Source organism: Schistocerca cancellata, chromosome 7 (genome assembly GCF_023864275.1).
Source record: "Schistocerca cancellata isolate TAMUIC-IGC-003103 chromosome 7, iqSchCanc2.1, whole genome shotgun sequence".
NCBI lineage: Eukaryota > Metazoa > Arthropoda > Insecta > Orthoptera > Acrididae > Schistocerca > Schistocerca cancellata.
In genome coordinates this window covers 331,560,526-331,575,032 of record NC_064632.1, presented here as the reverse complement: position 1 = coordinate 331,575,032, position 14,507 = coordinate 331,560,526, and the positions used below count along the sequence as shown (strand labels likewise).

The window sequence follows — 14,507 nt, the reverse complement described above, 5'->3', positions numbered from 1 at the left end:
TTGTGCTGTATTCTGCTGCTAGTGTGTGTGAATCTGAGTGCACTGAGTTTAGTATCACCAAGTGTATGTATTTAAATCAATCGCCAACTGTATCAGCGTGGGCCAGACACTAGAGGCCACCTGTAGGAAGCGTGCACTCGACATAGTCTCCTCTGCACCAGCTACTGACGACTCACATCTTTAAACATGCAGAGCACTGCTGACTCACTCTCACTATGTTCTTTTAGTTTGTACCGCTCACATCAGTTGCTCTGTGTGTCACTTATGTCACATCTCCTGTATGATTCTTTTGTCTTGTTAACATGTGGAGACAGTGGTAAATATGCAGGCTCAGCACTGAGCAGACCTAGGCTGAAGTACCAGCATCAGTGTTCTCTGTTTCTATCTTATCCTTTCTGTTTTGTCCAACATCCAGAATGCCCTAAATGCTGGGATACTTGAAATTATTGCCAGAAAAAAAGCCACATCACTTCAGTGTGTCATTCACTGAAGGTTGCTCTGGATACAGACAAGGACGTAAACTATGTCTCCAGTGCTTGTGACGTCTCCCAAGTTTTTTATCAAATTAAGTGTTTTTCACAAAGTGCTCTGACTACAGGTTGTCACAGGTGCTGCAGAGTATGCGGGTGTGCGATGAATTTTTCTGCTCATGTTTCTTTGAAATCTATGGCTCGCCCTCATTTTTATTGTTCACATCCTATTCATGTCACCCTGAAAGATCAAGTGAAAGCAGAATTAGGCAGACTGCAATCTCTAGGGTTGGTGCAATTGCAGTGTTATGTGGCTTATGCTTAATTACAGACTTACTATTTTATCAGTTGATTTGTTTTCACCATGCAACGCCCGCTGTTTACATCCTTCTTCGTTGCTGAGCGATGTATCACTTTTCGTTCTGATGCCGCAACTCTTCTTTTCCTATATCTTTACTGCTTTTTATCTAAATAAATGATGAACTATTGGTTTTGCCGCTTAACAACTTTTTAATAACTGTGGAAGTATTACAGGCATCGGGTCCCACCTAATGTGTCACCCGCCTATACGTTTTACATGAACCTTTCAAGACTCGATCGATCTGTTTACAAAGAGAAAGCAGAATACCTCTTCCTTTGACGTTGTCCAACAACGACCTAGGAAGCTCGACGCCCTCATGGCCCAGGCTCTTCCATGGCTCGTGGCAGTTTGCAGCATTCGTTTTATTCCTTGCCCACTTGCCGCTACATCGAACTTTCGTGGTGCTCGTTGGGCAACGTCTTCCACGTTATCTGCAACATAAATAAACTTTCTTCCCACAGTATTTCTGAAAACCCAAAAACAAACTTAAAGAACATAATAATAATAACTGTTCTTACAATTATTCGTATAAGTCTTGGTCGATTTAATGAGGGGTGGGACAGGCCTAAGCCTTGTGACACCACACAATCTGTTATGGCTAGTGAATGGTCATCTCCACTGATTGTACTATGGAAACCATCAGGGAAACTTCACCTCTGTGGCGACTTCAGTACTACTGTCAATGTGCAGTCGATCATGGATAGATATCATCTCCCACACCAGGAGGAGCTGTTGGCAAAATATCAGGTGGCCAGTACTTTTCTAAAATTGACTTGTCTGAGGATTATCTGCAGGTTCCTGTGGACGAACAGTCTCAGCAAGTTCTCATTTTGAATACTCCTTTTGGTCTCTGTCAATATTTGCATCTTCCTTTTAGTGTGACTAGTACCCCTGATATTTTCCAATGATTTGTAGAGCAATTGACTATGCCTGTGCCGGATTGCATTAATTAACTGGATGATATCATTGTCGTGGGCTCCTTCCCCACTGATAACTTGAAAAATTTGCCTACTTTGTTTTCTACCTTACAGTCCACAGGTTTATGGTGTCACCTCACAAAATCTCAGTTTTTTCAACCTTCTGTTGTTTATTTTGGGTTTGAGGTCTAGCAGCATGATGATTGCCCTCTACTAGACTCCACCTCCACTGTTATGTCTATGCCTCACCACTCGTCCATGAAGGAGCTTCAGGCCTTCCTAGGGAAGATAGCCAACTACTGCAAATTCCCACGGGACAGCCATGCTGACCCACATGTTGCATGTCTCGTTACATAAGAATATGCCTTTTTACTGGAGCGTGAATTACAAATGTGCTTTTCAAATGTTGAAATCCAAACTACTCTCAGCTCCTTGTATACCTTCATTCTCTCTGGACCAGCATATAGTTCTGGTGACTGAAGCTTCAGAGTATGCTCAGCGTCGTCCTAGTGCATTGATATGCTGATGGCTCTGAACGACATGTTGCATTTGCCTCTAAATCTCTCACTCTGCCCCAGCAGCATTACTCTCAGGTGGAAAAAGAGGCTTTTGCTATAGTATATGCTCTCCAGAAATTTTATGTTTTTTTGTATGGCTCTAAGTTTCACTTCACTACTGATCATAAACCCCTGGTTCCTTGTTTAACCCTCAGACTTCCTTGCCTGATAAGGCAGCACACTGACTATAATGCTGGATGCTGTTCTTGTCTCGCTACAATTACAAAATCCATGTCAATGTGAACAGCTTTTCCCACCTTCCTTTGAGTCCTGATCCCAACTTTGATCATGAAGAATTTGCTTTGCTTCCGTCTTGATAGTGAAACACAGGCCATGGTGGAGGGTTTTCCAGTTACGAGCTTGTGCATAGCAGCTACCATTGCTGCTGACCTGGTTCTCCACCAGGTAGTTTGGTTTGTTCAACAGGGCTGTCCAGATAAACTTCCGGGTCAGGTTCTGGTTCCCCTGTACAACTATTTTTCCCGATGGCATTGCCCCTCTGTATTTGACATATTTTGCTGTTGTCCACGGAAGACCTTTCTCCCAGAGTAGACAATCCCACAATGTTATGGCATGAGGTTCTAATGCCTTGTCCACTATGGCCATTGTGCACTAAAGTGTTAGCTAGAAGACACGTTTTTTTCCAGGGATTAATGTCAAAATTTTCCATTTTGTCACGTGTTAAGTTCCCAGGGCATCTCTGTCTCCTTGGCCTACTCCACACCAGCCATGGGAACACATTCACATAGACTTGGCAGTCCCTTCTTGAATTCCTATTGGCTCTTGGTTGTTTTCCTGATTTTCTTGCATTCTCCGGTGTACATTGATGTTGACTGAGGTGACAATTCTTACACTTTCGAAGTTTTTTTTCTATTGAGGGGTTGCCATGTACCTTAGTTTCTAATAATGGGCCCCAGTTTGTTTCCACCTTTCAATGTTTTGTTCCTCTCATGGCATTTATCATGTTACAGCTTCACCATTCCATCCTCAATCAGATGGTGAGGCTGAACAACTAGTGCATAAGTTCAAATTCTGAACGAAAAAGTTCGTTGCGTATTCTTTGCCGGATGACACCCTTCTCTGTTTTATGAGCACCCATTGCTTCATGCCCATGGGGGAGAAGAGCCCAGCTGAGATGCTTCACAGCTGGCAGCCATGCAGGCTCCTACACCTTCTGTGGCGTGCACTGTGTGTTGTCACCCTGGGGTTCCAGCTTCCCGGTGCTGGCCGCCGGTCCGTCTCCAGCCTCGTGTCCATTGCCGCAGCCCACTTTTCCAGTCAGACCACCTCCACCAGTGCCCTCACCATCATTGCCAGTAGATTCAGTGCTATCTCCTCTACACTGGGACCTGCCCACTGATGATGATGCAGAGAGGGTGACGGAACCCTCCTCCCTGGTGCAGTCATCGGGTGCCATGTGGGCCCATTGCCCTCAGGCATGTGCGCATCTCTGCACATTTTGGCCCTCCACTCCGACGCCTGCTGGCACGTCGTCCTGCCACCACCATTGGCAACTGCTGCCACCGCTCCATATCCAATGGATACGTCTCTTGTCAGGCCGCCAGTGTCTCCTCTATGACCCAGGCACCCTCTTTGACAAGGGAGAGGTGTGCTGTATCCTGCTACTAATGCGTGTGAGTGTGTGTGTGCCAAGAGTAGTGTCACTATGCATGTGTACTTAAATTAACTGCCAACTGTATCAGCATGGGCTAGCCGTTATAGGCCACCTGTAGGAATTATGCAAACCACATGATCTCTGCTGTGCCAACTATCGGCAACTCGTGGCTACACACACGTGGGGCAGCACTGACTCACTCTCACTATATTCTTTTAGTTTTTACTGCTCACAGCAGTTGTTCTGCGTGTCACTTATGTTGCATCTTCTGTGTGATTCTTTTGTCTTGTTACGTGTGGAGTCATGGGAGTTTTATTTCTGTTATTGTTCAGAGTTTTATGAATAAAGCAATATTCGAGTTACTTGGATGGGTTTCATATATTATTCGTTTTTTACAGTTTGAATACTCCTGTGTGTGCTGCAATTGTTATTGTCTTATTCTTGAAGTTTTATTTTTTAACTTAGTTACTGGGGACACAGTGTAAGATTTACAATGCTGGTGTAATAGAGTTTCAAAATTTGATTACTGCTTTTTCGCTGAATTACATAGAGTTCTCTCTTCCTAGCACAAGACACTTTAATCAACCCCTTCTCATTGCTTCTGTTCAGTTTTGTCCTTATTTGTTTTATAGGAAAATAGACTTGAACTGATGTTGGAATCTGTTGAGAAAAAGATAAAAGTTTTCCATCAACAGTGCTTGCTTTATAAATTTCTCCCCAGCATTCTTTCCATAATTTCTCTCTAAATGCTGTTATTGAGTCATTGTTTATGATTCTGTGACACAATACTTTTCTTATATGATATGTACCTAACTGGCCAATAAATTTTATTGTTAACATTTGTCCATCATGTTAAGATAAACCATTGACCATTAGTTTCATAGCTGAATCAGTGCAGTATCTTGGGTCTACATTGTGTCCTCCAATCATCATAGGGAATTTTGATGTGGGAAATAATCCAAAACTGGACACCATCAAGTCAGGGTGCTCTCAGTCAGAACTATCTAACCAAAAATCAGTTTTAAACTCTCCACAAACAGTGATTTTCCAGTTAATTATGTCCAGTGTCCCTGCCAGTAATTTTCCTGAAAATGTACTGCCTTTTCCCATTCCATATGGAGACCTCATGTGCTATAATACTACTCTGTGACTCTACCTAACAATGATTTCTCTGCCTGTTTTGTCAAATTTTGCTCAGTATTAAAAGCAAATTGAGTAGAGAAGTCTTGTGCTGCCGTAAGGCAACTAGACAAACTAAAGAAAAGTAAAAAAGCAGTTGATTATTTCTGTGTGTGTGTGTGTGTGTGTGTGTGTGAGAGAGAGAGAGAGAGAGAGAGAGAGAGAGAGAGAGTGTGTCTAAAAAAAGTAAATGAGTTACCACAAAATAAATAAAACTAACACGTTGGGTTTGTTTTTACAGAAGCATTCATGGCAATTACAGAAAAAGATGCCAAAAAACGTGCTGAAGATAGAAGACAGCGCAGGGAAATAGCCGACAACTTTAAGAAACAAGCTAATGCTGCATTTGGTGAAAAGGATTATGCAAAGGCTTTAGATTTATACAACAAGGTACATTTTTATTCAAATAGCAATGAAGTACCATAATATTCTAGTTAATATACATCTTTGAACAGTTTAACCTGCCAAACTCAGTAACACTGGTGGTATGTTAGGGGTTGTGCCAGCTGTTTATTGTATTTTTATCTTATTACTGATCATAGTGTCATTTTGGTTGTCATCTCAATTCCACTTGCTTGCAAAATAAATATCTCAACAAAGCTAACTGAAGTAGAACAAACTTTTTCTGCTTTTTCCGAATAGTGATTAGTGATGCTAGTGCATAATGAAGCACCGTTGTATTACAGTGAATAGTAAGAAACAGCATTCTGTTAATTAACTGAATTTTCTGTCACTGCTTCACCAATAATATTACATAGGAAACACTTTTCTGATGTTCTGCAAAATGTTATCTATTTAATCACGAACTTGCTTTTAGCTTCTTAGGGCATCGTCAGGTCACAACTGGATGACACAACCACAGATGAAATGACATGTGACTTACACAGGTGTCACTAATACAGGAGACAGATAAAATAATGAGATATAGGGTGTTTGTAAAGGAAAGCATTACAGTTTTAGCATATTGAGGTGTTAGGTATCTGCCAGATATCAGCGTTGTTTGTGTACAATATTTTGACAACATTACTCGTTATCTTCACCAGGTGCTTCTTGAGATTGCATGTTGAGTGGAATGGATATTTATACTTAAGGCCTCCATGGTCAGTTCCAGGCATTCTGCCTGCAGTTCACTCCTGCTAGAAGTGTCCTTAGGTGCTCCCTCTGTGGTCTGTTGCACCAGGCCGAGTTTTGGCATTCTGTCTTTGGTCCGGTGAACCTGTCCCTGTCAGGCATTCCATTTTTGGTCTGATATAGTTGCAGGTATTCCCTCTGCAGTCTGCTCTTGCTCAAAGTGTCTTTATGCATTCCCTCTTCATTCCAGTGCACCAGGCCAAGTGCTGGCAATCTGTCTTCAGTCCCATGCTGTGGCATTCTGTTTTTGGTCTGGTGCAGTACCAGATGTTCTGTCTGTAGTTTGCTCCCACTAAAAGCATTCTCAGGCATTCCATCTTCAGTCTGTTGCATCAGACTGAGTGCTGGCATTCTCTCTTCAGTCTGGTGCAACTGCCTACGTACAGCCATTCTGTATTCAGTCTGGTGTTCTGTATGTGGTATGCTCCCACTAGAAGCATGCTCATGCGTTCCCTCGTCAGTCTGATGCAACCAGATGAAGCACTGGCATTCCGTCTTTTTTTTTTTAAAAAAAAAAAAAAAAAAAAAAAAAAAGGCTTCAAATGGCTCTGAGCACTATGGGACTTAACTCCTGAGGTCATCAGTCCCCTAGAACTTAGAACTACTTAAACCTACCTAACCTATGGACATCACACACATCCATGCCCGAGGCAGGATTCGAACCTGCGACCGTAGCGGTTGCGCGGTTCCAAACTGAAGTGCCTAGCACCACTCGGCCACTCCGGCAGGCATTCCGTCTTCAATCTGGTGCACCCGTCCATGTGGTGGCATTCCCTTTTCAGTCTGGTGTGGTGCTAGGTGTTCCATCTGTGGTCTGCTCCCACTAGAAGCAGTCTAGGCATTCCCTCATTGGGCCAGTGTGCCAGGCTGAGTGCTGGTGTTTTGTCTTTGGTCCTCTGAACACCCACATGTGTGCTAGCATTCTATTTTTAGTCCCATGTGGTTACAGGTGTTCCTTCTGCAGTCCACTTTTGGTAGAGTTGTCCCTAGGTGTTTCCTATTCACTTCCGTGCACCTGACCAAGCTATGGTGTTCTGTCTTCGGTCTTCTACACCTGCCCATGTGCTGGCATTCCATTTTTGGTGTGGTGCAGTACTAGGTGTTTTTCTCCCACTAGAAACATTCTTAGGCATTCTCTCTATGGGTCGGTGTGCTAGGCCGAGCACTGGTGTTTCATCTTTGGTCCAGTGCACACATCCATGTGTTAGTGTTCCATTTTGGTCTGGTATGGTTGTAGGTGATTCCCCTGCTGACTGGTGCAGCTGGTGCTCTGTCTGGGGTTCATTCCCATTTTTCACATTCTCAGTTCTTCTTTTTGTAGAATTCTGCTGCTGCCCCCAACTGCGTTTTCAGTGATTCCAGAACAGGATGCCAGGCTCTATTGAGTCAGTACCCAACATCAAGATTCATGAGGTTTTCCATTACCTTTATGTCAGTCTCTTACAATGGTATATGGAGGTCTGTGCCACAACATGTATTTCGTCATCGTTCATGGAATGATTGTGTTCCTGACGATGCTTAGCAATGACTGATTTAGTTGCCTGTCTTAGCTGACTTTGCCTTTGATGTTCTTTGTGTATGCTTTCCACATAACTAATTGGTTGGCCAATTTATGACATGCCAAATTGGCAAGGTATATTGTAAATTGCTGGTTTTTTGTAGCCAGGCCATCTTTCACATTTTCCTGTTGTCCTCTTGTTTTGGTAGGTAGATAGACCACACACTTGATCTTGTTTTTCCTGATAATTCTGCTGATTTTGGCAGAAACAGATCCCACATGGGGGAGGCACACCACAGTCTTTGCTTCATCTTGCTCTTCTTCTGGATTGTGTGGCAAAGGGGCTGGTTGAAGGACCTTCTGCATTGTTTGGCTGCATATCCATTTTTTCTGGACACTGATTGTAGATACTCTATTTCTGCTGCCACCTACCTGGGTCTGACATTGTGTGTGCCCTGCGGACCAACATCTTCTGGCCTAGAGACTGACAGCTCTGGCTTGCAGATATAAATCATTGTTTGGAGGTTTTCAATATACACTGTGACCAAACAACCCATCTGCTATCATTTTTACAAGTACATCCAGAAATGGTAACTGGCCATCCTTTTCCAGTTCAGTGGTGAACTTAATATTTTTTGGGTGGCATGAGCTAAGATGTTCCAGAAACTCATTGAGCCTGTCCCTACTAAGATGCCAGATGACAAAGTATTGACAACATACTTGCAGCAGTACATGGGTTTGTATCTAGCCATCTCTAACGCCTCCTCTTCAAATTCTCAAAGACCAAACTGGCAACCACTGTGCCCTTGGCTACACCTTCTGTCTGCTCACAATATTTCTCTCATGAAGAAAACAAGTTGAGGTCAGTGTATGCTGGCAGAGGTCCAAGGAAACATCATTAAATTTCTCTGCAATCAGTTCCAGTGAGTCTTTCAGTGGTACCTTACTGAACAGGGATACCACATCAGAACTGACCATTATATTAGATCTTGTGATTTGTAGTTGCTTGAGACGTTGCAGGAACTCCTCCAGGTTGCGGACATGGTGAGTACCTTTCCACATATGGGAACAGCAGTTTATTCAAGTTCTTGACTGTTGGGTATGTTGATGCACCGGTTTTGATGATAATTGGGTGGAGTGGCACGCCGTCTTTGTGTACCTTTGGTGGCCCATATACTGTAGGTGGAACTGGTGCTCTCGATTGTAACTGTTTGATAATCTTGTCAGACATACCCATTTCCTTCAAGAGAGCTCTGGTCTTCTCGTCCACTTTATCTGTAGGGTCACATTCCAAAAGTCTCTGTGTGGGGTCCTCCAGAAATTCTCTCACTTTCTTATCATGATCAGCCTGCTGCAAAATGACTGTGGAGTTTCCTTTGTCTGCTGGCCACACCATGTTTCCACATTCTTCCCAGAGCCTCTTGAGTGCAAGGACTGCCAAATTTGGTGGACGTGTGTTGGATACTTGTGCCACTGCACTAATGAAATCTGAAATGGGCACATTTCTAGGGGGCACCCTGCTGAGTGCCTTCAGAGCTGTGTCATAAAATTGCTTACCCCTTAGGTTAATCACAGTGTGAGTGTCCTCCATCTGCTGTGCTTTCTTACTCATGTGGTCAAACATCATAAACTGGCATTGTGAGACATTCTTCATGGTGTACCCCACTAGTGACCAAGAGGCACTGTCTATCCAGCCCAAATCTTCACCTGCTAAGGAGCCCGCCACATACAGGCGGAGGAGTAAGAGCTTCCTGGTTATCCCATCTAGCCTGTGATGCATATCTTGAATCCTCTCTCTCAAAAGTGCCATGCGTGCCTGACATTTTATGTTGCTCACCACTTTAGAGTTAATGTGATGCTTAATCCCAGCAAAAACTGGTATAACATTTCAATCTTGACATCTCAGCAGGAAGGGAACTCAGCATCATCCCTTTTCTCTGTTGAAACTTGTCTAGCTTCTTAATACTTCAGCCAGGTTGCTCATTTTCTTCATATATGGAGTTGAGCAAAGAAGAAATGCACCTGTTTGGCACAGATGCATGTGCTGTGAGACTGGAGATTATGGAATCAGAAGAGATCCATCATCAAGGTGCTAGCCATGTTGAGGCTTCACGCCAGCAAGTTTGTCAAGTGTGGACTTTCCATATCCATCTCATTCTTCCCCTTCTGTCACATCATACCACAAATCATCACATTCTCCTTCATAAAACCAACAAATTTCTTTGGACATCTGAACTGTTCACTGCCAACAAGGTGTAGCTGAGCAGAGTACTCCCAACCCCACCCCTCCGAGAACAGGGACTTATTCAATCCGGGACCCTTGGCACTTCTCAGTGACGTGCGGCTGTGTAGTTCAGGGCTGGTGAACCGTGATTGACCTAAGAGTGCCAATAACATGGGCCCAGCACCCCTTCAGTCCAGCTTGATGGTAATGCCTCCTCCCACACCATTCCAGCATCAAGGCAAATCAACTAAAGCCAGAGCATCAAACCCATATCCTCACAGGGCCCCATATGAAAAGGGTCAGGCAACAAAGCACATGCACTAAATACCACATACAGACTCCGAAATCACTGATTCTGCTGCACTTCTAAAAAGAAACAGTTATTAAACACAGCATTGAAAGAAGCTTTGCAGACTCTTCTCCCTCTGAGGCAACTCCTAGAAACTGAACAAGAAAGTGAAATGAACCGGTGCTATGTTTTATTCATTCATACTCAGAATGGATTCCAGAACAACCTAGTATATGTTGAGGACCGTGAATCCACTACACCACATCCAGAACAATACATGGAGAACCAGGTGCCTCCTTTTATAACTGCAGGCTACATTGACATAATAAAATAGTTCAAATCTCTTTTAAAAGGCAGTTTCACATGCTTCCACAAAGAGGGAAACATAAGATATCAATTTGACAACCCAACAGTTTACCAATAACATCCTGAAATATTTTTGGACCAAGCAAATACCATACCACACTTATGATTTACAATCAAAACAGTTCTTCATAGTCACACTCAGGGAACTTCTTTATGATGTTCCATTAGATGACTTGCATGAAGACACTACCAGAAAAAGGTTTTCAAGTGCAGTCAGTCATTCGAATGTCCAATAATGATGTCAAAGAGAGCAAAGTAATTCATTCCAAATGACAATTATACATAGCACAAATTTTGAATACCCCAAATGCAAAGGAAATCTACGAAAAGAGATATGTTCTCCACATGTCTTGTATAATAGAATCCTACTGCAAAGTATCAGAGATAACCCAGTATTACCAGTGTCAAAAATTCTGTCATGGCCCCAGAAATGATGGGTAGGAAACTAAAATGTGTCAAGCGTGCTGGAAACTACTTAACAAAACTCTGCTCCAAGCCAGCAAAAACTGTAGCTATATGCTGTAATTGCATTGGAGACCATGATGCAAACTACAAACGATGCCCTGCAAGACTAAAACTGCAGGAAGCTTCAACAATAAGAAGAAGAAACAAACAGCAAATGGTCCTCAGCCACTCCCATGAGCCAACTTAGCAAACTTTCTGGTATTAAACAAAAAGCAGCTCCTGAAAACCCCCCTACATCAACCTGTTGCAGAAAATAATTGTTCAACAGATCCTTTTCTGTCCTCTTCTGCTTGGTAGGGACAATCTGTCACTACCCAACAGACTCCAACATCCCACCAACATGTATTCCACACTGCCCAGCAGGAAACACTTACTGCTGCCCATCAGCAACCCATTCCAGCCACGACACAGTGATATCCTTACTCTCATCAGAAACTGTCACAACAAATCCTGCCAGCTCAACCCAATCATACACTGTCATTCTTACCAACCAATGTGGAACTCTCCAAGCACCTATTAGACTTAGCAAGTGTTTTGCACCAATTCAATATACCAACACTATTTGAAATAGTTTGTATGGCAGTACAACTCAATAGTGCTGCAGATGCATTATTATAATAGTATCAACAGGTATAAATTACTTCAGTGATGATACAAAATAATCAGACAAAAATCATTGCACTGATATCAGAAACTCACCTCAAGCCTGCAATAGATTTTACTATTAGAAACTACTCGCCCCTGTAGAGGAATTCTAGTCCTCATCAAAAACAACATCTCCTACCATTGAATTTCCACTCTCGTTCTAAACAATAATGAAGCCGCTGCAATAGAAACACACTTAGGCCAAATTCTCATTATCCTCTCAGCAGCTTACCATCAGCCAACCAATCCTCTCCTCTCACCAGACCTGGAAACTTTATTTATGATGTCAAATCAAGTTGTTATTGGTAGTGACCCAAACAGCAAACATAAAACCTGGGGCTGCCAAACTTTGCACAGAAACAGAAGGATTCTACTGGAATACATAGAAAATAATGACAATATCAAATTTTTTGCTCCAAATGAATATTTTAAATATATTGCTACTCAAAAACATCAATTGGCAATATACTGTAACCGTATCAAATTACTTAGCTGGAGTATGAGACAACTGTTGTCTGAATCCAACCAACATTGCTTATACTGATGCACCAAGATCTCCATTCTGCACCACTGATTGGCCAAATCACAAGCAATAATTAATCTAGCACCACAAACAAGAAATCCAAAACTTAACAAGGAATACAGAAATCAACACTGTCACAGACAAGTTCATGAAAACTGTCAATGTATGCTACAGTACCTCAAGATGCAAAACCATATTAACAAATAGATGATGAGATCTCCCTCCAGAGGTACAATTTCTCATACAATCAAAACATTGATTTTGTAAAAGATGGCAACTGTACCATGATTCCATGGATTAGATTAGATTTATACTTGTTCCATAGATCATGAATACGACACTTCGTAATGATGTGGAATGTGTCAGGTTAATAAAAAGTGTCTATACAAGATATTACATTACACAAAATGTTACATGAAACTTAATACTTTTGTGTGGGGTGTGGGGAAATTACCCACTTACTATATCTAAAAATTCATCTAATGAGTAGAAGGAGTTGCCATTCAGAACTTCTTTTAATTTCCTTTTAAATGCTATATGGCTATCTGTCAGACTTTTGATGCTATTAGGTAAGTGACCAAAGACTTTTGTGACAGTATAATTTACCACCTTCTGAGCCAAAGTTAGATGAAAAGAATTGTGGAAGACCAATCTAAAGAACTCCAAAACAGTCTCCAGCTGACCAGGAATGACAACTGACCAGGAATGACAACTGGAAAAGGAAATCACAGAAGCTGCAAAATAACTCAGACAAACTATGGAGATTAATTAAAAAACAGCACAGACTGATTCATGGACCCAGTGCATTAGTCTACCAACCGCAACACATAGCTGAAACCATAGCCAACTCCTTAGAACTACAATTTTGAAACAACAATACAGAAGATGATGAAGCAGAAGGTTGGAACACTACATCACTTATTAAGGAGAAGACCTGTTGCATAATTTTCACTTACAAACAAAGAAGCTGTCATCTCCATCATTAAAACAATTGGCAGCACAAAATCTTCAGGCCAGGATGGCATTCAATCACCCCAGTTAAAGAAACTTCTGCCCATATCAATAACTTATCTTGCCACCATTTACAATTGTTTTCTTAAACTAAACTATGTTCCCTTCCAATGGAAAATGGCAGAGGTTATCCATACCTAACAAATTTTCCTGTATTTCCTCAGGACCATAGACCAATATCCCTTTTAAATTTCCTCAGCAAAATATTTGAAAAAATTATTCTATCCTCTCACCATATGTTCTTCTATGGCAGTTACACAATGAGTCCCGAACAGCTGGTTTCCAAAAATCACATAGAACAATGCAGCAAGTGGTCTGAATAGTCGATGAGATACTTAGATCAAAAGCCAGTAGACAAATAGACAAAGTGCTTGTCTAGTAGTACCAGACATATAAGAACCCTTCAGTAGTACTGCCGTATAAACTTTACATCCATGGATGTCCACTGCATGTAATCCACATCCTTCATCATATCTATCAAACTGTAAATTCTGTTCAATGTTCAAGTAAACAAATCTCAGAGTACCCTAAAGACAATAGAAGCTGGGGTCCCACAAGGCTTTGTGCTAGACTCTATCCTGTACTATACTTACACTGACAATATTTCAACCAAACCAAACAACAAAATAGTATTATTTGCAGATGGTACCACAGTATTCAACTCACATAAAAACTTCAACTATATCATATCAAACCTGATTCGTCACCTAGAAAAGATCACACATTGATACAACCTCTGGAAAATAAAAATGAATCCCACAGAAATATGGGCCATCAAATTCATGTGCCAGTGACATCAACAGTAAGGCAAATCAAATTGGACAACAACCCACTTCCATTGACAAATACCATAATTTCCAATAGCAACAGATCAAATACTTCAGCACAAGTCAATGTTTAAAGGATGTGCATTATCAGTACATATCAAGTTGGTGCTCAAGAAAACAAAAGTTTTACCTGACTTTATGGATTGCAATTCTGGGTACTGCCTAAGATACAAACCTCCATCAAATTCAACTAACTCAAAATAAACCCTTACAAATCATCAGCTATTATCTTTGGCGTATAACATATCAAACCATTCAAAATAATCTCAATTTTCAGCCCATCTCCACCTTTACCCAAACTAAAGCCACTCTATTCTTCATCCAGATCAGCCTCCTCTCCATACCAACTAATATCCTCACTAGCTTTCAACTCTATTAATATAACCTACAACCAACCAGTCTAGATTATACGTCATCAGTTCGGATTCT

General features: G+C 41.7%; 1 protein-coding gene across 2 annotated transcripts in view; it reads left to right on the top strand.

Annotated features, from left to right (window-relative positions):
• LOC126092051 (tetratricopeptide repeat protein 12-like) overlaps positions 1–14,507 on the top strand; it is a 128,104-nt gene that overhangs the window by 47,367 nt on the left and 66,230 nt on the right. For both annotated transcript variants that reach the window (XM_049907458.1, XM_049907459.1), the window contains exon 3: positions 5,341–5,489. In XM_049907458.1, the coding sequence (XP_049763415.1) occupies positions 5,341–5,489 (149 nt within the window). The remainder of the gene's footprint in view (positions 1–5,340; positions 5,490–14,507) is intronic.